This window comes from Pseudopipra pipra, chromosome 11 (assembly GCF_036250125.1).
Source record: "Pseudopipra pipra isolate bDixPip1 chromosome 11, bDixPip1.hap1, whole genome shotgun sequence".
In the NCBI taxonomy this organism is placed as follows: Eukaryota; Metazoa; Chordata; class Aves; order Passeriformes; family Pipridae; genus Pseudopipra; species Pseudopipra pipra.
Window position 1 is genome coordinate 9,906,110 of NC_087559.1, and position 23,448 is coordinate 9,929,557.

At 41.5% G+C, this 23,448-nt stretch overlaps 2 protein-coding genes across 2 annotated transcripts in view; one reads left to right on the forward strand and one right to left on the reverse strand.

The window, feature by feature from the left end:
- Positions 1–700: 700 nt before the first annotated feature.
- On the reverse strand, positions 701–11,995 carry CCDC174 (coiled-coil domain containing 174). Its single transcript, XM_064667449.1, has 11 exons — positions 11,909–11,995; positions 10,539–10,643; positions 9,543–9,643; positions 8,554–8,612; positions 7,298–7,478; positions 5,306–5,401; positions 4,319–4,455; positions 3,842–3,936; positions 3,486–3,633; positions 2,580–2,714; positions 701–1,812 (listed from the first exon to the last, which is right to left on the reverse strand). Exons 1-11 carry the CDS (start codon positions 11,948–11,950, stop codon positions 839–841), a joined length of 2,073 nt encoding a protein of 690 aa, XP_064523519.1. The 5' UTR covers positions 11,951–11,995; the 3' UTR covers positions 701–838.
- A 1,258-nt stretch (positions 11,996–13,253) lies between these two features.
- The window catches only part of GRIP2 (glutamate receptor interacting protein 2), a 276,763-nt gene continuing 266,568 nt past the window's right edge, over positions 13,254–23,448 (forward strand). The window contains exons 1-2 of the mRNA XM_064667445.1: positions 13,254–13,388; positions 18,188–18,249. Coding sequence (XP_064523515.1) covers positions 18,195–18,249 — 55 coding nt within the window. The 5' untranslated portion in view covers positions 13,254–13,388; positions 18,188–18,194. The remainder of the gene's footprint in view (positions 13,389–18,187; positions 18,250–23,448) is intronic.

The following is a 23,448-nucleotide window of genomic DNA, read 5'->3' on the forward strand; positions in this document are numbered from 1 at the left end:
TGAAATAAAGTTTGTTTGGTAGAGGTTGATCTGCTTTTATATGTAATGACTCAAATATCACAGGTTTTGGGAAAAAAGTATTACATAAAATAAAGCCATAAATATAATGGCTGATACAAGAAAACTGCACTTGGAGAATTATGAGAGCATTTTCTAAAGCAGTAAGACAGTAATTTCAGGTGTCAAGGCTTCTGCTTCAGTGAAGTGTTTATTTTTAGCCTAACCATCATTATTTATCGATTCCTGCAATGCCTCTCTCCACTCTAATATGCTGCACAGAATTATGAGCTACATACAGACCTCAGGAAGGCAGAAGCCATTACAGCCATGTGAACCCCCACTGTTCACTAGATAATATTCTGCACTTCCTAAAGGCAGGAGATTAGGTAGGTAACAAATTTCCTAAAATCCTTCTATATTTGGCAGCCTGCCATTTCCATACTGCTTCTACAGATATCACTGAACTTGTAGGACCTCCAAACCAGAAGCCAGCTGGGGAGAAACAGAGCAAAGAAAGAGTTTGATCTTTTGAAAGAAAGTCATTCATATACCCTTAAATTCAGGTGTAAATGGCAGAGAGTTAAAATTAAACCTGTACTAAACTAAATAAGTACTCCCATAAGCCCCACATAATTTTAGTAAAGAGAAAAGAATAAAAAAGTACCAACAGGGAAAAAGGGCAACTGTGATGTGAAACAGCTTAGGTGTTCATAAGATTTATTGTGATCTACTTACGGAAACTTGTTTTTCCCATATGTGGGAAAATAATATTCTTGCTGAGCAGATAATTCTATTTCAGTTCTTTAGATCATGGTTTTTGCCTATCTTTTTGCTCAGCTCAAGTCACTTGTCTGTAATAAGACAACATATCATCTAAACTTTGGTAAAGTGGTTCCTGCTTTGGGGTGTCACTGCTGTCGGTCTGCACTGGAGGTGCCACATCCTGGGTGCTGCAGCCACTGGCCTGCGTTCCTGGTGGCACATCTTGGGCACTGCTGCCACAGGTGTGTGTTCCTGGTGGCACATCCTGGGTGCTGCAATCACAGACCTGTGTTCCTGGCGGCACATCTTGGGTGCTGCTGCCACAGGTGTGTACTCCCGGTGGTACATCTTGGGTGATACAGCCGCAGGTCTGCATTCCCAGTGGCACATCCTGGGCGCTGCAGCCACAGGTGTGTATTCCTGGCGGCACATCCTGGGTGCTACAGCCACAGGGCTGCATTCCCGGCGGCACATCCTGGGTGCCGTAGCCATAAGCCTGCATTGAAAAGGGCACCTCGTGAGCTCCGTAGCCGTAGCCGTGCATTGGTGGCACCATCCCTGGTGTGCCATAGCCATAAGCCTGCACTGGAAAAGGCACCTCGGGAGCCCCGTATCCGTACGCCGGCATGGAGGGTGGCACAGCCCGGGCTCCGTAGCCATAAGCCCGCATTGGCGGCGGCACAGCTCGGGCACCGTAGCCATAACCCTGTGCTGGGGGCAGCCTGTCCTCATCGTCACTGCTGTCATCCTCCCCTGACGACGATGCCTCCTGAGTGTCATGGCCAGAGGCCTCTGCTGGTGCTGCCTTATCCTGAACGTTGCTGTTGGAACCAGCGCTGCTGCCACTGCCCTGCACCGATGGCATCTGTTGGTTCTGTGCCCTCTCTGTTTCCAGTTTTTCAGAGGAGGTTTCAGGACTGTTCAAATTTCGACTTCGGTAGTTATCATCTTTCTTTTGTCCCAAAAAGTAATCAGAAGGTGGTGCAAATTCTGGATCTCGCTCATCTCTAAGTTCTTCCTGTTTCTTTTCCCACAGCCCAAACATCAGTTCTGTTAGAAACAGGAAAATGGTAGATTTAGCATAGATTTCAGGGGCTGAAGGTCAGTCAGAAAGGGGAGAAACAAATTCGCAAACAGAGTATATACAACTGTGTAAAGCCATATGAAGTTACTTTTCCACCTAGTACTACATGGAAATAGGAGAATCTAGTGCAGATTCCTTTACTGAACCACACGTATTTCACTTTGCATTTTAGATTAAGCTGCCCTCTGCTTTCTGAGTGTAATATTTACTGCATAGTACAGTGCTGCTTGAGTGTCAGATACTAGGATTCCTCAGAGGTAGGAAAAAACCAGTGTCCGGCAGGAATAGGATTTAACAGATAGGATCTGAAATTCTGGAGCTTTAATGGAACCACAAAGTTTCCCCTCACAACGTGTCATCACTTTTTATTCCTCATCCTGTACCTGTTTGTGTAAAACATCCTGCCATCGTGTAACACAAACCACAGAAGTACATCAAGAAGAAAGCACACTGAAAGACAGTAAATCTTATGAACTATGAAATTCGTCATCCTGTCAACCTGTCTGGATCATCCAGAAATGGAATAACTCATATAGAAGTAAAAATTATGAGGGTGTTATAGCAGCTACTGGCACTTGTCAGTCACTGCCCTGGACACTGGATAGTCATCGATACCAAGGCAGAAAGGACTTCATTGTTTCTCAGTCTTACCATACTTTGTCACAAAACAGAAATGAAAGTAGCAGCATGCATGTTGTTTCCCAAGGATGTTCCTGAATCTACATTTTCTTACCTTTGCCTTTATCCCACTCTCGGACATAAGGCACGCCAGGCTTTGTATCTCTTCTCTCCTGGATGACAACCTCCACCTTCCTGCTTGCTGCAGTAACTCTCGGAGGTTCTGGCTCCTCAGTAACAGCTTTCAGCTCTGTGTTACAGGAAGAGACAGCAGGCTTTGTCAGTTACAGGATAAAATCTATATGAACCTCACAGGTAAAAATAAGAATGTTAGCATGGTATCCATATTTCATTTACTGGATAAAACGATTTACATTCTTATTCTTCTGAACAACTGTAACAGTGAGCAGTGGCACGTTACTGTTCTTCCTTTCCAGAACACACAGTTAATCACTGGCATAGAATTTTGACACAGTGAAATATTAGCTACATTTTACAGTGGGAGACAGATAGTAAATTTGACTACCAGTGTCATAAGGGAGACAGTGCAGAGATAGGATTAGAATTCAAATTCATCATCCTTAATCCTGCAGTCAGCTGTATCTCCAATTTACAGACTGCATTGAAATTGTTATAGTGTATATTGTGTGATATAAAAAATAACTTGTTACTCCTTTTTATTCCACCTCCTCTTAATAAAAAAAGCTAGTAAAATGTCAGCAACTCTAACCTCAACCTGCATAATTAACCCATATAATTCCTGCTGTCAGGTGGGAATCAAAAAAAGGCTACAATCTACTCACTGTATTTCTACCTACATTATTAATCTATTTCTAGCATGATTTTATATCTACACACATATGAACTCTCGCTATCCTAACAGTTACACTAATTGTATATATAGAACACACAATACCAATATATATTAAATGTCCAAACATAAATCTAAATTAGAGTCTGCCTATCCATAGATCAAGTACAAGTTGAAATGACAAAAACTTAAAAAGGCAGCAGTTCATACCTCCATTCTCCAGTTTTTCTGCCTCTTCTTCTAATCCTGCTTCCCTTAACTTTTTAACCTTCCGTGCTCGAAGTTTGGACAGCCTTGCATCTAGAGCTGCCTTTCTCTTCTCTTTTAGCTGTTCACGTTTAGTTCTCTGATCAAGTGTCTTAACAGCAAAGAAAAATATGAATTAATCTCTCTTCACAAAGCAACTAAAAGCAATCCTTATCAAGTACCAGGTTTAACAGGAAAAAAGAAGCCTAATATCTTTGAAGGCAGGCATCACCTGGTGTAACACTCACAGAACAAATCCAAGACAGTGACCACTGAAACAAGGCTGCCCTCATGTCCCAGTCTGCTCTTTACACTCATACCTGCTCCCTCAGCATGTCCAGCGTTGCCCGTTGTTTATGCCTGAGTTCTTGGTCCCGAGAAAAGGCGAAGTAACCAACACCGAGCTGTCTGGCCTCTGAAAAGGAGAAACCCAACAAATTTAAGTTACACTCAGTTTGTAATAGACAGTAACTACAGGCACCAGGCACCCTGCTTTCAGGCATGGAATTACTCCCAACAACATACACTGCACAGAGGGCTAAAAAGGGCTTGTTTTAGATGACACATAAAGTGAAGCTTCCTGAAAGAGAACAGAGGAGGAGTCTCTGAGAAATACGCTTGAGAAAAATACAATTTGAAGAAAAATAGATCTAGATTTAAGTACTGGTAAATTGTAACAGTTATAACACATACCTATTCTTTTTCATACAGACACAGGAAGTAATTTTCCCTTGCTTCCTCTACAACTAATCTCTTTGGTGATACAAAGGTAAGTGATACAAAGTATGGCACTGTACCATTTTCTCGAATGTCCTCATAATGTATGGGTCCCATGGGTTTTCTGAGGGCTTCTTCTTCTTCCTTTTCCCACTGCTGCCTCTGAAGTTCTCTTCTCATATCTTCAGATAACAGAGTATTCCCATCAGGTTCTTGTCTAATTAACAACAACAACAAGTTAGGGATTACAGAGCAGAACTTAACAGTTTTACAGTATCAAACAGTGAAAGTATGATTGGGTCTGATCCAGTATTGCAGCTTTCACAAAACACAGATCATTTTGGCACCACTTAGTAATACAACATTGATGATTCTGGTACATGAGGACAGAAATACGAAGTTACCTCTAGAACAAGGTACTGGCAGAACATGTTAATAAAGACTAACAAAATTATATCCTTTTTCAGAAGCTTTATGAAATTATTATCAAATCACAAAACAGAAGATGAAATAATCATGGTTATTGGTATCTGTGGGGATTTTAACAATCACATAGAGAAACATTTCAGATGTAACATAAGAAAATGAAAGGTATTTGAAATAATAAAAAGCCATTTACCCTAGAGGTCCATGCCAAATATTAATACCCAATATGGAAATAATTTTAACAGAAGACCTGTCAGCTGTTTAATGGAAGAGCAAAACCAAACAAATGGAGGTCAAACAAATTAATTTTAAATATGATGAATTTGGAATTGGTAAAAGACTATTGTCAGTTTCCAGGTTAAACAGAACCAGGAATCACTTCCCTGGCATTTTATGGAAGGTATAATAAAATATGGTTTCTATACAGGGGCCCCATTTTAAAAGATACAACAAATATCTGAGATTGCTAAGTCAATTTATTAAAACCTTTCTCTGCAAACTATGCAAATCTAGAGAAAGCAGTACCATCAACAACTATGGATTGAGAACAGGGTGACAAAGCACAGCCTTGCTTCCTTCTCATTAAAACAATGTATGTTAAATACTGAGAGGAATATGCAGCTCCATTAGAGAAACCACACCTTTTCCCTTGAAGTTCCTGATCCATTTTAAGTAGACTTGGCAAATCCTTCTTCATACAGCGTCTAGATCGGCCCAAGAAATCAACATAATCAACCCTGTCATGAAAGAAAAAGAGATTTGATGCAAAACTCCTATTTGCAGATTTATAGAAATCTTAAGCAGAAGGTAGAAGTAACAACACTTTCCAAAGGGTACTCATCACCTCATAGTCTCTGTGTGTGACAGCTGCCTCTACTTTTCACTTTACATGCTCCAAGGTTAAGAGGACACATTGTGAGCAGGGCATACAACAGTTGTAACAGGCATTTACTCATCTTCCTTTGAGCTCCCTGTTCGCCTTGGCAATAAAATGGTGTAAAAGATGTTCAAAAGTAACAATGTCACATAACTTTAACAACAAGATGAAACTCAGTCTAGTGCTTGCTTCCCATGGTGAAAATAATGACACAGCATCGATTTCTTGTGGCTATGAAATTGTTGCAGTACATTTCAAATATCAGTCTAAGGCTCATTCAGAATAGGCTGATAGTGTGCGTTCCACTGGCATAACAAAGGCTGACTAAAATGCAAGTAAAATGTTCCTTTGAAGCTATTGTGCTTCTTATTCAGCTCTTTATAGTATTGAACACTTGATTTACAGTCGTCAAAAAAGCTGATAAGAGCTGTACTTATTATCCTGCAATTATCCCATTCTAAATAACTGATATTACATCTGATAATCTGGGTTCCAAAACCCAAACTTTTAAAGATCTGTACTTTTAGTAAGTTAAGCCTGTTACACAGTTTCTAAGGATATGTACAGTTTAGTATATACTCAGTGGCCTTCAGTTTTTATTGCAATGAAACACAAGTAGAAAAGAAATCTGCATTCTCTATAGTAAAGATTTAACTATGGCTGCAGAATAATTAGCGTTAATTATGCTAACACCCAAATATCCTCATTAGGATATGGCCTCACTGAGATGGCCAATAATATGTGTCACTGACGAGAGATGTAGGCAATGATAGCAAAGCACCACGTGAACAGTGAAATGTATCAGTTTAATTTTCTGATACTTTATGGTGCTGGCAGCACAAAGCAGTTTGAGCCCACCACTCATTGGTAGTTTCATCTTGAATTTGAGTATGATGCTGGTGAGAGGTCTCTCTGCCTTTCCACCTCAGCTGTCTGCTGGAATTCTGCTGGATTCATTCTCCCAGTTTATTCTGAGACATTACATTGCAAATCTTATCTTGGTCGAATAAATTGAAGAATGGTGGTGCTGTTTTGTATTGGTTACTGCTGGTTTAAACTGATTACCAGAAGTGAAATCTCATGTTCCTTAAGCATTTCACACAAATGGACAAGGAAAATGTTTAGTCAGACTGGTTTCTTAATTATTCCTAATGTCTTGGATGAAAAATTAGTGGTTACTGGGAATGACACAGAAAACCGTCAGAGACTATTTGCTGTGCTGCAGTTAAAAAGTGGAAGAAATGCTGGAAAATCGTGTTCCTATTCCAATCAGGGTTTCTCTCCTTTAAGAGGAGGTCTTACAATGAAATAAATGCTCATTTTGTAAGTCAAGCACAATTAAAGAAGGGAAGATGAATACAATAAAACCCCTAAGTTTTTCTAAAATACATTTCAATTCAGCACATCAAAGTGTAAAATTGTACCCACACTGTGATCAGAACTCCCATAAACTATGCAAGAAAATAAGAGTGGATATTATGATGTCTCCCTTATAGTACATTTCCCTGAATGCTATTTCTCAAAATCCTGGACATAGATTCTATTGCAGGGTTACCTGTGTGGAAAGGAAAGTAACAAGAAGGACTGTCTTTAAAGGAGAAATTAAAGAATGTTACCATCTCTTCTCAATGTGCAGTATTAAACAAAAAAATAAAAAAAAAGGTGCCGCTTCACAAACTTTGGAGAATAATATTATTTTCACATGCAATTGCCAAGAGGTAGCCAAGGACAGAGAAGCCCAGTCAGTAGCACCAACCATTCTTCCTCCGGGTCCTCGGGCGGTGGAATGTCTGCTTCAAGTTGAGTTTCCTCATCATCTGACTCTCTTTCTGAAGTCTTTCCAGCAGCTTCACTCTGCCCCAGCTCCTGCACTTCGTGCCTTTTGTCTATGATCTTCTGAGTGAAATCCACCAGGTACAAATCCTCGGTTTCTTCATCTAAGGCAGAAAATCGATTCTCAGAGAACAGCCACGAAAAGAACAGAGCTGAGCACAAAATCAATACCAAATAGCTACAATCAGCTTTTCAGCTGCCAGCAGTGCCCTTGGCCACACTATTGGGGAATATTTAAACCTCATTCAGTGTCAAACAAACCCGGAGCTATCAACTGGCTCCACGGTGATAACATCTATTTCTGAATCGAAGTTTTAGTGTATTGTGCACAGAACAGAAAAGGCTGCATTCTCTGCAGCAAAACATTCTCTGCTCATTAACTATTTCAGAAGCAAAGGGTTTGTCATGTAACAGCTCAAATACTTTTTTGATGCTTAACATTTGGTATTTGGCAGCAGCCCAGCAGTCACAAGGGTACTTTTTAGAAAAGTAGAGAAAAGTGGTGAGGTCATGTGGACAAATATGGACATTAGTAAAGAAAACAGAGATTAATTGCAAGGAGATTTGTATTCTGTTTTAATAACTGTTTCTTGCAAGGGACTGAATGTGTGAGAGAAGAAAGGGAGAGATTAGCATTCGCTAACTCTCTTAGCTGCATGACTGGCATTCATATATGGACCAGTCAGACTCCCCTCCTGTTCTTCTTCTCTTCATAAATGTCCAAGAATTAGAATGCAGGACAGAACATCAGCAATGCAATCCAAAGACTGCATAATGGAGAATAAATTAATTTTGTTTTTCTAAGATACTGTACTGAAAAAAACCAAATATAGTCCACCCACCTAATGAATGAGTCAAACAAGCCCCTAGTGCTTTACTACGTCAGACAGTCCTTCAAAAAGTAATTATTTTATTTTCTCCAGCAAATTTATTTTTTCTCCCTTTCGAAGCAGAATAACACATGTGAATCACTTTGTATAAACAACTTGAAAAAATTTCCCACGAAGATCAGCCGTAAATTCATAGTATAGTTGCTGCCAAACACCACACAGTCAGAAATACCAACTTTTAGGGTGAACTTCTCAAAAAAACTGTGTATATACACACACACACACACACACACACACACACACACATATATACACGCAAAATACTAATTTTAGACTGGTTTTCCTTCACCTGGAAAGTCGCCTTTTGTCATTTTCTCATACAGCTTTGCTTTCTCTTCTAGCTTCTTCCTGAAAAAGAAAACAAAAAATTAACATTGCAATCCCACCAATTCCAAACACAGATCAAAGTGATCAATTTAGCCTTAGATAAATGGAACTGGAAAGTACTGGGAAGGCTTGAGATGTTTATTAGAAGCTGACTTATCCCTGGGTTTTGTTTTGAACCTTCACTGGCATTTCTGAAGATACACAGTTATCCAGTTCCAGAGTTTATACTGAAAATACTTTTACTGAAGTTACAGAATTAATCTTAAGTGTTATCTGTCAAGTAGGCAAGAACATGATGTAACAAGTATTCCACCTCTATCTAACTACTATGGTCTGTCAGATAAATACTGGAACCTAAATTATTATTTGCAGGTATGAGATAGTGGAAGACAGTTTTACAGAAAAAAAAAGAAAAAAGAGATAATGTGGAGTTAATCTTCAAAACTGAAGAGAAAACTGTAGCTAATTTCTGGAATTGTAGAAGACAATTTTGAAGAGCAAGGAACTACTTAAAGAAGAACAGCAAATAGCTTACAAATGGCATTTTCAACATATATCTTTTTGTACAACCAACCCATTTAGAAAATGAGGCAATCCTTGCAAGAAAGTGAGCCATTTTCTGTTAATTCCAAGAAACACTTTGCTAGAGAATTCTAAAGTGTTGCTGTCCTGGCTTGTGATTCTAAAGATGACTTTAAAAAAAAAAAGTATTAACCTGACACATTTAGACAACTGTGATAATGTGAGGGCAGGTATCCCTGCAAGAACAAGACACTGTTGGGATGCAGTTTGTACATTAATGGTAAAGAGCATGGAATTGATGCTGGTCTTACTGGTTGGTCTAATGAGAACTGCTGGCCCAAAACGTGTGTAACTTGCTTTTTGTGCTTTTCTAAACACTGAAAATCACATTCTACAAAGCATTCCTTTCTTACAGAGCCTAAGAGCTACCTTGATTGATCCAATATGTCCTGCTCTTCTGTCTTCTGCTCAACATCTTTTGAGGCTCGATTTGCAACTCCTGTGTTTTGTTTGGTCCAGATGCTTGGTTTCTGTAGAGAACCATTTTGTAACAAAAAATAAATGAAAATACTGAAATGGCAATGATTACAAAAACATTTCAACTCCATAACGCAAACACTGCAAATCAAACATAAAAGACTTTGTAAATAACATCTTAAACATGTTTGACTTGAGACTATACCTGTGCTGTGGAATACAGCAGGTATGTCCTAAATTAACACAGACTCCAGTGTGGTGTCAGAGGGAAGGACAGGCTGAGAAGCTAAAAAAACCAAAGGCACTCAAAAACCAGACAAAATCTATTCTGGCAAAGATGTCAAGGTTAAACCCCCCCCCCCCCAACAATCTTGCTAATTAAGAACATAGTAACAAAGCTACAGATTGTTTCTATTCTCCATTGACTCCATCAGTTGGCCTGTTTGCAGCGTAACACTGTAAAAGCTGTGTGTGTTTGAAATATGTCAGCAACAGCACATTCTGCTTCTAGAAAGCTACACAATGAGTAAAATACAGAGTGCAGTAAAGAGCAAAACACGAGAGATAATTGTGTGTTCATTATTACACATCACAAACACACAGCAGAGCTTTTAGCAAGGACAGTGACTCTGGAAGTCTCTCATCCTCCATCCTTCGGAACCATACAAGATCTTAGATGAAAGAAACACCTTTTCCTATAGTTACAAAAGCTGTGGATCCTTAGGGAATGAAGATTAACAGGTGATTTAGATGAGCATAAGCACAATATTAAGTTTTCTGCTGTGCACAAGAATATCACCAGAAAATGAAATTTAAAGAACAATCTCATCACGTACATTTTATATTTGACCAGTTACACAGCTCTAAGCATTTATCTGTATTTGAATATTAACTTCCTTACTTTTAGGAGAAAGAATGACAAAAACAACAATGGAAAAATATTTCTACCTTATTAGAGGTTCTGGGCTTTGCAAAGACACCAGCATCTTTCAATAGCTTTTCTTTCTTGAATTCCTCTTGCTTTCGGAAGAGTTCGGCTTTTAGATCTACCAGCTACATCACCAGCAAAACAACAAATAAATAACCAGGACATATCAGAAGCATATACATCAGTTACTGCAATAAATAACTGTATTTCTAGTAAAACAATCTGCCATTTACAGTTATATGAGCCTTTGATTGCATTTTTATGTGGAACTTCAAAGCACTGATCTGATCACAGAGACCACTCAAGTTTACAGCAAACATACAGAATGTAAATTATGATTAGGGATTAAAACAACCCCCAAGGATATCCTTGGTTCTTTTCTACATGAGAATAAGGGAGACATAATTCCATACAGATCTTACCAGCCTCCTGAGGGCAAACAAATAGAGAAGGACTAATGAAATAACACTACTGAATACAAAAAGGGAACTTTTAACTACTAGATAGTGAATAAAATCCTGTCTTGGGAAAGCATTGATAAAAGTTTTCTTTCATAAAATATATATCGTTTCCCACTGCTTTATATACTGTTTATGTAGTTTTAGATTTTCTTTTTTTTTCTTTTTTCTTTTTGTTTGTTTGTTTGTTTGGTTTGTTTTTTTTTCCCTAAATATATAAGTGGCATTGCCATCTATGACCAAGGTCCATCTCAGCTTTTATTAGGAAAAATATAATCAGCAGGGATGTTATCTTGGAATTACAAAACTAGTCTGGAAGAGGATATTGTGCCACTTTCCCTGCAAGTCCTACAGAAGACAAATTTCACAGATGTACATGAAATGAGGAAAGCAGAAGACTTTGGCATTAATATTTGTCCCAAGAACTAAAGCACTTACTTTTCAGGTCCCTAGAATAATGACGTGTAGTGTTGTAAAATCACCCTTTTCCCTACTGTTTAGAAGTGCCCTAATTTTATATTTACATCAGGAGTGAGGGCAAATCCAGCCCGAGCACACTCGGGTTTGGAGGGCGTGTGTGCTCCTGGTCAGGAAAGAAAGGGGGCCAAACCCCAACGCCGAACATCTCAGACCCGGGATGTGAAACAGGGCGCCAGAACAGCCCTTTAATTCAGCGTTTGCTGCAAGGACCGTGCACAGTGGGCTTAATGCGAGGGCACAGAACACCAGCACCTGCACCAGCACCATTCCCCGTTCCCGGTGCCCTGTTTTCCCTGGAAGCGGTGGCACCCCAGGGTCGAGCCGCACGGCCTACGTAGGCCGGGCCCATCCCGCGCGCGGGCGCCCCGCAGCTGAGCACAGCCGGCCACCCTCCCAGCCGCGTGTGGGGAGGCGAAGGGGCTCATTTCGCCGCTCCCCGGCCCGTCACTCACCGAGGACGCGGCCACGTCCAGCGGCTTCTTCCTCCGGTCCATGGCGGACCCGCCGCCTTCCGTGCGGCCCTGCCGTAAAGCGCGACGGCCGCGCGGCGCTGTCGCGACAGGCGGTGAGGGCGGGCGGGCGCCCCCCGCCGCCATGTTGGGGAGGTCAGGGCAGGGCATGAGAGGAGACATGGGAATTTTACTCACGGTACCCCGGAATGCCCAAATAAGGGACAGTATACTCTTAGAGAAGTCCCAGAGAATTAGATAAGGGATGTAGCTCGAACGAGCAGGATGTAAACTAAGCCCCGTGTTCCCAAATAAGATAAAGAACGAGCGTTACAGTTTTTGGTGGTGGAACACAATGACGCTGTGCCTGCTCGAGAACTGAGGTTAAGATGACGGAGAAGACCTGGAAGGACCAAAAAAGGACTTCCAGTAGGGGTGTGAAACGAGGGTTTCTGGCAGGCATGGGCCAAACCCTTCAGGTCTCCTGTCAGAAACCTTCCTGTGCAGCTGCAGGGCTGGAGCTGCTGTGGGGACGCTCTGGGCTGGGCCACTGTGGCCAAGAACTGAGCTTGGCAGGGGCTAAATGAAGAAGTACATGGTTGAAACTTGCTACTAACGTTGTCCCAAACATGGGCTTGTTACCCAGGGCCAGTACCAGTTCACACACTGAGGAGAAGTATTGCTGTTTTCTATTCTAGTTTGCTCCAAGTGGGGACATGGGTGGTAACCCATGAAAGGCTAACTCACCTCTCGTCAAAATTTCACACTATTCATACATTTTAACAAAGACATCAGCATTCATTGGTTACAAATTACAAAACTTTTCTCTTAATTAGTACTCAACGCCTAAGTTATATCTCTCACTTCTCATGCTAATTAGTCCCCAGGCACAGTTCTTCCTTCTAGTTGAGTCTGGGGTCTATTTTGAGTAGGTGATCAATGAGTTGGTGGTCATGATCTCCCACTGCTGGAATTACCTTTCCCACAGTTACTGCTCAGTGCTGACTTTACTCCTGGTGGCTCTCGTCCAGACAGCCCATTCCTCTTGGGATTGTGTTCTCTTTTCCTTAAAACAACAGATTAGCCAAGCATATGATGCTCACAATGTAATTATTAATCATAACTGTCCACCTACAGCTATTGGTTAACAACTGAAAAAAAATTGAGAACTTTGACTCAACCCCCTGTTAAAATTTTGAGGGGCTTGATATCATCAACAGAAAAAAACAATAACGAAAAAACCAAAAACCAAACCACATCAAAAAGTCCCAAGCACAACCAGGAAAAAAAAACCAAAACGAACCCAAAACTCTCTTTCCTGCCTGATAGGTGAGTGCCACAGAGATGAGAGCTGGAGACAGCCACGTCCCTCAACACCCGTCTGGGTTCAGCACCACTGCCCCTTGGGTGCCTTGTCCGAGCCCTGAGCTGTGTCTGTCCTGTTGTCCTCGGCTCTCTGCCTGCATGGATCCAGCTGAGGGAGGTGAGATTTCAGTCACAGCTTTGCAGTACCAAAAAAATGTCGTCCATAACCGCGAAGTACAAACCCACCTACAGCTCTGTAACCTCAGAGAGGAGCACAGGTGGCTGTTGGGGAGCAAGGTTCAGTTTTACTTATGCTGGGAAGCTCTTTGTATCCTTTATCATCCCCCTGGAGAAATGGGACTGTCTGATAGGTTTTAATTCAAAGTGATTCTGAAGAACACATTTTAACTGTGGTTGCAAGAGGAAGCTACCTTTCACTTGTCTTTATTAAAGTGGAAAAATATAAGGTACTCCGATGTTATTGCTTGGCAGTGTGACAGCTGATAGAAGCACCAGATACAGTTCTTTTGATTTTTGAAATGTGCTGCCTTTGTGTTTGGCAAGCTGGGTCAGGCCCATATTTAATAGTTTATGGACACAGGATTGCAAAGCTGACAGAGATACTCAGTTGCTAAGAAAGCTGCATCGGTATTCCAGGGAGTGTGAAGTGTGCATTTGAGAAAGAGCAATTTCTGGCCCTAGTGAAGCTGTCTTGCTTTTGGTTTTTTAAAAAGAGAAGGGGAATTGGTGAGAGACAACAGATACAGAGAAGTACAGGTCATATCAGAGCCATGAAGTTTAGTATTTTAATCTGCAGTGGAAGAAAAGAAATGAGCGTTACTGAAAAATAGGACAAAGGAATGGAAACATCTGTGCTGTTCTAATTTAATCACACTTCAACAAACCTCACCTAACAACAACACTGAGAAGAAAAGACGGCCCAAACCCAGCCTCAGGTTGGTCCTGATTAATTCCCACCTTTTATTTGGAGGCAGTGTCTGTGAGGGTACATTTCCCCCCTGAAGTGCATTAATCCTCCACATTGCTCATGTTCTACATTACAGCAACAGGACTCTCTCACCTGTCAGGGTTTCCAGTGTTCCAGGTGTTGAGCACTTTCAGGAGCTCAGGAGTATTTTTATCTTGAGATTCTCATAACATGAAGTTCCTGAAGAGCTGACAGCCAGACTTGGTTCTGGATACCTCCTTACAACTGCAGGTCCAAAAACACATCAGGAAATCTTGGTCTATTGAAAACTTGGCCTGTAGAATATAATGGCTGTGGCTAAGATGGATGGTTGAGGCTCTGGGATAGAAACTCTACGTGACCAGCTTTGGAAATATAACACTAGACACTGTGTAGGTACTGCAATGCTTCTTGATCTTTTCTGACTTAAATGTGAAATGATACAAATGCTGAGTCTATTTAGGATACTACTCGGGAAGCCACTTTTTTACCTGTCTTTTGTCTCTCCCCTCCAGATGCCTGAACAAACCTTTGCTTGCAGGATTCCTTGGCACAGCCCAAGCCCCAGTGAGGCTCTTTGCAGCTCCTTACTGCATTCTGTCCTCACTGCTGCATTTTTCCCTATGACTTGTCCATAGCTCTTGTAGCTTGTGACACCATCCTGACTTCAACTCCTTGTAGCACTTTTCTTCTTTACAAGCAAACTGGTCCCATCTTGTAACGTTAGAAGCATGTTCTCTTCTTCCCCATCTACAAATCTGTTTGGTTTTTTACTAGCTCTCTCCTTCCTGGACTCTGTTGTGTATTTACCTATCTGAGCCATGCTGGAACAGCACTCTTTCTGGTTTGAGTGTTGTAAAAAATGTCTCAGTATCACCTCAGCAGCCCTCTATGTATCAGGTGTTACTTGGATAGTCTTAGGGATAGTCTTGGAATGAGGCCCCTGGAGGTGTCAGCATCACTCTTAAAATGTTCCTTTCTGGTGGAGGGTGAGATTCATGATAAGAGTTGTAGGGAAAAGCTGTGTTTTTGTAGGGAAAAGCAGTTACATGACAGGATGTAGCAAAAGGAATTAATATCAGAAATATTAATTCCAGCAAGCTGGCTCATGTTGCTGCGAGCAAGGATCTGCGCTTGCAAGAAAATAGGTTCTTTCATGGGTAGCAGAGATCTGGCTGGGCATGTCTGGATTGGGAATGAGTCAGAGCCACTGATGCCGTACATAACTGACGGACTCGTGCAAGGAGATAACCTTTAGCTCATGTTCTCTCCCGGTTAACGTCAGCAGGCAGGGATAAAAGCAGACCCGGGTGGGAGGAGCGCGGCTCCTGCTGGGGCTGCGGGTGCGCCCTGCCGGGCTCCCCTGGAGGTGGGATTCGGCACTGGGTGCTCACCCACTCAGATGGCCTTCGGAGCACTGTGTGTTGGTTCAGTGGTCTTGTGTTTACAGCCAAAGAACTGATAAGCTTTCACACATACTGTTCCCTCAGAAAGGCTTGGTGTCAATTCTAACCTGTGGAGGGCTATTCTGCGCATTTTTTTTAATCCAGCCCACAGGCATTTATAAAATGCCAGTGAGGGAGAAATAAGAATATTTGCAGGTTGAGAAGCAAAATCAGCTTAACACAAAGGAATTAGGTGAGGAAGGGGAGGAATCTATCTCTGTGTGTACAGTAGAGCCTCAGTGTGGCTGTGCTGTGCTTATTTCTTATCAGAAATATGTGAAAGCTGTGTAAGCTACCGTATCTGATCTCAGACTGCTGATAGCCCTGAATTCCTGGGGAATAATTGATTCGGCAATTCCAATTAGTATGCTGCTCATTTTAGCATGAGGCCTAATTGTGTTTATTTCCACAAAGCTGCATCAACACAAAAAGCTTGTTTATTATTTTTGAGGAAGATGGGAGATCGCAGTGGATTGTTCTAAGGGGATTTTGTATGAAACAGTGGTGTTTCAGTGTCTTGTAACATTGGTGAGAGATGCTGCACAAACTTGAAATTAATCAATTGCAAAACTTTGGTGTGGATTTCTCCTGCACCCCCCTACCAAAACTAGACTTACACGAGCTCCAGACCAAATTATATTGAAGTTTGGAGGATTTGCTTTTCTGAGACTGATTCTCTTATCACAGACAGTAAGGTTTCCTCCTACCCTAAGGCCTTGATGTCTGTCTTACTTTCTACATCTTAGCTTTAAGATGAAATGAAACCGGGCAAATAACAGCTGGACATTTTGTGAGATAAGCCTCAGTGCCAGGGCACTGTGTCCTCACACAATTTCAGACCCACTCAACATAAGACAACTCATCCGTGTTTCTCTAAGGGAGGGAGAAATTCCTTCTGGCTTTCTTTTTAATTTTTTTTCAGGCTCTTTGTCTTGGAAGTTATCCCATGAAAACATTTGTGCTATGTCAACAAAAATCTTTTCTAAAACAGAGGAAGATTTTTTTTTTTTTGCTTTCCATAGTTTTGCACATTCTTGGTCAGCTGGTGTATTAGTTTGTGGAATCTGTGTGTCTTAGTGTGTATGAGGCCAAAAATGACTGTGGCAGAAGCAAAATTTTTGCAAACTAATTGTTGCAACATCAGAGATCCAGAAGTGTGTATTTCCTTCATAGCAAAGATTACATCTCTTCCCAAAATAAAGTCCCAGCATACCTTTCTTTACTTACTTCTCAATACTTTCCTAAAGGCACCTGAAGCACACCCTAGACTTTTGTAATTTTGCATGGGATTTCTTCAGCAAAACAAACAAGCAAAAAAACCCCAAAAGCCCTTTGGTAGAAAGCCTAGATGGACACTGTTGATAATTTTTTTTTTGCAGGAAGACTAAAAGTTAAAGTCATTTTGGTAGGTTATTGGCAGGTGTGCAAAATAGGAGAAAAACGGCAATTCTTTGACAAATGTTGGAGTTCCTTTGCATGATCCTAGGCAGAAAGTCAAAACTGCCATGTATGTGGCTCTATTTTTTTGCCTCTTGGGTCACAAGCTGCAATGCCAGAGTGCTTTTGTGCTAGTTTATTTTTGATTGCAAACTCAAAAATAGGCACATGCTAAATTGAACTGAGATCTAAAGTAGCCTTGTCCTTTTCTATGGGAATCTGTATTTTATATGCAGTTTTATAATGCACTTTAAATCATGGTTTGTGTCAACAATATTGTCCTCTCTTCTCTCTTTGTATATGTTATGAGAGAGGGGCTGCTGTTATGTGCTACTTGTGTAGAAATTGTAATTCCTCTCAAATACAGATGGAAAGTAGGGATTTCCTAAGAGTATCCAACAACTTCAATCAGAAATAGGCTTAATGTCATCTTACAGCAGAGTCTGTAGGAGGGACATAGTTACTGCAACTGGAATTAGGAAAGAAAACTCTTATTTTTGCCCATTTTTTTTTTAGTAGGCATTTTATCAAGCCTTGATGAAAATGGGCATAGTGACACTTTCTCCATTGGAGATCGTTTGCATAAGGAAAAAGAATGAGCACCAGTTGAAAAGATGAATATTTTTCACTATTTTCCTGTACTAAGAGGTATCAATACATACGTTTTCTAAACTGGAGATGTAAGTAGCCAGCAAGTTCCAAAAGAAATTGGCTTATCAATTGCATTGAGGAGTGGCTGTGGATATTTTCATGCCCTGAACAGAAACTCTAAGCTGTTGGACTGCACTGTGCTGTCCATGGTTTCTGTGTGGCTGGCATAAAAGACAAACATGCCCTTTAAGGAATTGCTCAGCTCCTTGAGATTTACCCATTCATCTGTCCACCCTCCTTTCACCATCTGTTTTTTCCGCTGTGGACACGTGAAGTTGCTCCATCCCTGCAGCAAAATGCAGCCTGGATGGTTCACAATCAGGCTTTTGCACGAAGCAGTTTTCCTGTCTTTGCAAGCACGGATGGACTTGCCTCTCTGTCAAGGTGTAGCCCTATAAAGAAGCTGGATTTTGTATTGCAGCTGCACATCTGCAAGCTCCTTCAAGACACTACAGACCTGTATTTCTTTGTCTCTAGGTCGGGGATGCCAGGCTGGAGAAAGTGCCTTGTTTTTTGTCTGCGGAGAATACAGGACAGAGGTAAGGCAAGAGGGGAATACAACAGCAAAGGGGGAGACGCTCATGGGAAGGGGTTCAATGCTCCTTTTCCTGCTCATTGATATTGTTAAAGCTGCAGGATCCATCCCAAAACTTGTGACTTTTTATTTAAAAGAAACAAAACCACAATGTAGCTTTCCCATTAGAAAACACACTTTTAGCATGAAATCTATTCCCCTTCCAAAATGCTGACCCAGATGTTAGTGAATGCACATGTGCTTTGCTTACAGTTCTGTCTTTAATCTGAACCAGGCCTAAGAAATAGAGCTTTTACAGTGGTAAAGTTGTGTCTGTTAAAAGGCATCTACCAGAGCATAACAGTTGGGAACTATTAAGCTCATGTACCTACTCTATGCTCTGTTTTTCTTTTAAAGAAAACACTGTTCTGTTGATTGTGTCAGGTACATGGACACATGCTCATTGTAGCTGTAACTTTCCAAAGAGACTTCTTTCTAGCTGTGAGTTTAAATCCTATTAATGTTCATTTAGTGTCACAATAATGATTAAAGCCATATTTACATCATGTCTACTGCTTGTAAAATGCTTCTGTTTATATCACACTGTTTGACCTGAATGATTTTAAACCATCAGGCTCATGGTAGAAAGTTCAGGTTTTCTGACATGGTGGCAGGAATCTGGGTCCTGTAGCACATTGCTAAACTAATTTGGAGGAGGGAGAATAATTTATATTTACTATTTCTTGCACAATATCATTGAATTGCTGTTGATGCTTTTTAAACATCTGTTGAATGGTGTTATTAAAGCGTAAACTGAGTGGGATTTCAGTCCGGTACAAAGCAGCGTGTTTTTTTCCCCCCCTAACCACAGAAACCACTAGCCTGAGGCTTTTCATTTGTCTTCTCAGACTAGAAATGCCAGAGCATGTGTCCGTTTTAAGAATAAGGATATCTATATCTATATATATTAAAAAGTCTTTGTTCTCTGGTTATGAATGATCTTTGAATAGCTCTGAGATGCAGACATGAAGACATCCCTTCTGCACACTTGGTATTTATGGGTCTAGTTCTTGACACTGAGCAGAAGATTAGCTGGCATAATAGAGCAAATTATGGCTCTACATGTGCTTTCCTGATGTACTGGAACAATTAAATCTGCCCACTTGGGCAGGACACATCTCTGGCACATGATCATTTTTACCTTGATGCACCAAAGAGAATTAAATCAGCATAATTGTGTATGGAGTTTCTCTACCATATGGGCATTGGTTACCTAGCAGTCATCTACCATCTGCCTGCAGAGATGGCTAAGTGGCAGCTATGATTAATTTATTAAGAGAACAAAACTATCTTGTATATATAATCCTTCTCTGATATTCAGGTAGTGAAAAGCTGCTGTTAGATATTTTAGAAAGAAGAAACTTTATCCCCCCAACGTATCTCAAAGGCTTGGTCCATTCTAGTTTGGATTCCTCTTTAGTTTCAACAGCTAGGTTTATCTGCAATAAAGTGTTCTTCCACTATGCATCATCCCATCGGTTGCCCCAAAACATGAAGTGAAAGAGGTAAGTTGTCTTTCTGGACAAAGTAGTTGAGCAATGTGAGAGTTTAGGGAAATGCTCAGAAGGCTGTATAGCAAATCTTCCCAGAAAAAGAGAAAGCAGAGTCCAAGGAAGACAGCGATAGCTGTGGATGGCTCGCTCCCAGCTTCCCTCTGCAGCAATGTCCCGGAGGTGAGTCGCTGGCGCTGGCAGTGGGACCTCAGAGCGGTAGGTGGCACTGCGAGACTGTTATTGCACTGTGTAATTTCCATCTCAGCGATACCGTGAGCCCCCGGCAGAGGTGACCTCACACAGATGAGCGTCCTCTTCGCACTTCCTTGTCATCTCTCCAGCACTGGAGGAGCTAATTGGTTTCTTCTCTCCGTTCCTCCAGTCTCGTACATAGAGTCATATGTGAAGTTAAGTGAGAAATAAGACAAGGGGAGAACCCAGACTTGCAAGAAGAGCTGACCCTGGATTTCTGGCTGCTAGATCATATTCTGCATGGGTCAGTGGGACTCAAGTTTTGGCTTCTGCTTTGGCCAGCTCTCTGCAGTAACAGTCAGACAAGGGCTTGTATGTTAAGTAGCATAAACATAGCAGCCACCCTTTTGATCTCACAACTGACAGTGGCTTTGTGAGAGATAAAACTGAAGATTAAATAGGTAAGGAATTCTCCAAAAGGGCTGTTAACTTTGCAAGGACACCTTAAGGAAATCCACATTTCCTTTGCTTGAGTGATCCCTGCCCTGTTGTTAAACAGGACTCCAGGACTAATACAAAGGCTACTTCCCCTACAGGCCTCCCAATACAGAGGTTACTTAGAATAGAAGCCCAGAAGGCACTGAAATGTTTCTATATTTATCACAAAAGAAAACTTAGAGTGATTATAGACGTTATTTTAGAAATAATTGAGAAAAGAAATATTGAGTCTCTTTGCATAGAGCTTGGAAGTGTGTGTGGCACTGCTGCCATTAGTCAAATATAGACAAGTGGAATGAGAACTAGAATAATACTTCAAAATGAATAACTACATCAGGCAAAAATCCAATGATTTCTTTATTAAGGCCTTGATGAATTCCAACCAAGTCCTCAGCTATACCAAGGAGCTGTACAAAATGTGAATTCCAGTATTTTATGAAATACTGCAGGGGAGGAAGCCCACACTACATGGAAGTGAAGGGGGCTTTACATTTTTTAACTCTTGCCCACAGCACTTGTTTCCTTGCTAGCTGTTTTGGGAGAGATCAGAAATGGCAATTATTGTCTTTTCCCATTCCCTTTCAATGTAGATGCAAAACTACAGAGTGTTTCTATTAAGACCAACAGTCAATATCAATGATTTGCAACTGTCTTGCCTCCTTCTCTGATCTGAAATAGACTGCAGTCATTAATGTGTTAGTGACAGCTGGGGCTGGGTCACAATGAGAGGGACAAGGAAGCAAGACAATCATAGTAATGACTTTTAACATATGCTGACAGAGCTGTAGTGTTGCTTTCTGCACCCTGCTCATTTCTTGAACTGCTTCTGTTTATCAACCAGAAAAAAGGAACCGTACTTTTTTCTAATGCCAATATTGAAATTTATCTTCATGAAATACACACAGGGATGTGTCTTACTGAGAGATGGATGGGTAGTGTTTCTCTACTTATTATCAGTGTGTGGTAGCTCTGATGGTAGCTCTGAATGGGTTTAGGTGAAATAGTTGAGTCCTTCATGCCAGCTCTGGTTTAAGGGAAGGTCAGGAGGGAGCCTGAGACTGTGGCATGAATGAAGGCTGGGTCCAACCCTGTCTTCATGTCCTGAGCCACCTGCCACTGATGCACAAGAGAAACTCACCTCACAAACTCATTCAGCACAGCTCCTAGTTCATGAGGTCAGGATACAGTAGGATCAGCAGGACCAAACAAATCAGAGTCAAACCTGCCAGCTGCTACCCCGAGTCTGACTGTCCAAAGCAACTGGGATGGTTGGTTTTGTCCTCCCTTCCTTTCCAGTGTAGTTGTAAATGGAGTTCTGGGCATGGCAGATACTGCTGTCATGTTAATACAGGGCACAGAAGTACTTCCACTGTGTTTTTCTTTCATGGTTGTTGAAAGACACTGAGCTATTCCTGGGAGAAATGACAAATCCCTGGAGAGCAACTTTTCTTACTTGCTCAGCTAGTAACCAAGAGAGATGTAATTTGGGAGTGCAGGGACAGCTTAGAGATCCTTCCCCATAAAGAAAAGTTTGTTAATCGGGAAATCAAAGCAAAATGTAGAGTGTGTCCTAATGGGAAACTTTCACAGGCTGACATCTGTCTGATACCTGGTGTTCTGGGTGGTGCAGAGCCAGCTATCCCATATCTGATACCTCTTTCACTTAAGTGATTTGCAAAACTTCCCTGAGGCAGCTCTGCAATGAGGAGCAGAGATGAAACCTTCCATAGCCAGAGGCAAATCTTGCTGCTAAGTGAATGCCTGGAATGAAAACATCTAGTAGAAGTGGGATGGTTTGGGGATCTCTGCTGTGGGTAAATGGTAATAAGCACTTCGATGGTAATAATAATGATGATAAGCACTGGAGAGGATTATGTGGCTCTATGAAGGGAAACACTTGGACATGGTGGAAATGATGACATTTTATTAGTGATGCGGTGTGTGTGTCTAAGGGGGAAGACTGTGGTGTGTGCAGGGGAGAAACTAACAAATGATAAAAGAGGAAGTCCTGAAAGCAGTTTTGAAAGGGAAAGAACATATTTCCATCAACAGCATCTTCAATCACAATTTAGAAAAGGGGCTCTTCATTGCTGTGACTGAGTTCAGTCTTGTTGTTAAATTCTCCTGTCTTTCTAAATAACAGTCCAGATCACACAGCAACTTCACAGTAACCCAGGCAAAGCTGCCTGCTGGCTGAACTGAGAGGCCTTCACGCAGGATGGGACCAAAAGCACTGTCTCTTATGTTGCAGGGTTATAAGCAAATATTAACAGTATTAAGCAGCTGTATCAGCTGCTAGCACTTCAGGCTCTGCTGTCAGAGAATAACATGTATAATAACAGAAAAACATGTAACATGCACGGTCACCTCAGCATATTGAATTTCTGACACATGCCTCAGTAGCCTGGAAATCAATAGGCAGCAGCTGCAATATTGCTCTGGCCACTGCAGAGCCCTAAGCCTCACTGCTAGCAGGGGAGGAGGCACAGACCTCTGGGTCTTGCTTAAACACTGATGTCGTGGGGCAAGTGGTGAGGAAGACGCAAAGCTTCTCTGGCTTTGTCTCTGTGTAGTCCTCTCAGCACCATCTTGTGAGTTGCTGGGTAGTCACTAGTAGAACGGGGAGAATCTCTGTGGTGTGGCAGTGGCAGTAAGTGACAAGACTGTTTGGGAACACAAGGTGGACAGCCAGTGGCATGGTTTTGGCAGAAAAGGTGACTGGTGTTCATGACTTGCTCTGGACACCATCTCTAAGTGAAGAACTCTCAAAGGAAGCAAAGCCAAAGCTTCAGCAAAAGCATTAGCCCAGCAGTCAAGTCAGCAAAGACAGCTTTGTGCCCAGGAGCAGAGACCTGATGACAGTGGTTTTGAGGGAGGAGGAGAACCAAGTGGAGATACTTCATACCTCTGAGTTTGCTGGCCACAGGCAGCCTCACTGCTTCAACACTCAGAGCTCATTGCACAGTTACTTTGCAGGGCTC

Coding starts and splice junctions, on each gene's coding strand:
- CCDC174 (XM_064667449.1), bottom strand. CDS start 11,950: ATGGACCGGAGGAAGAAGCCGCTGGACGTGGCCGCGTCCTCG. Junction 8,613..9,542: donor GACATATTGGATCAATCAAG/GTAGCTCTTAGG, acceptor TTTCTTTTTCAG/GAAGAAGCTAGAAGAGAAAG. Junction 7,479..8,553: donor GACAAAAGGCGACTTTCCAG/GTGAAGGAAAAC, acceptor TTTCTGCCTTAG/ATGAAGAAACCGAGGATTTG.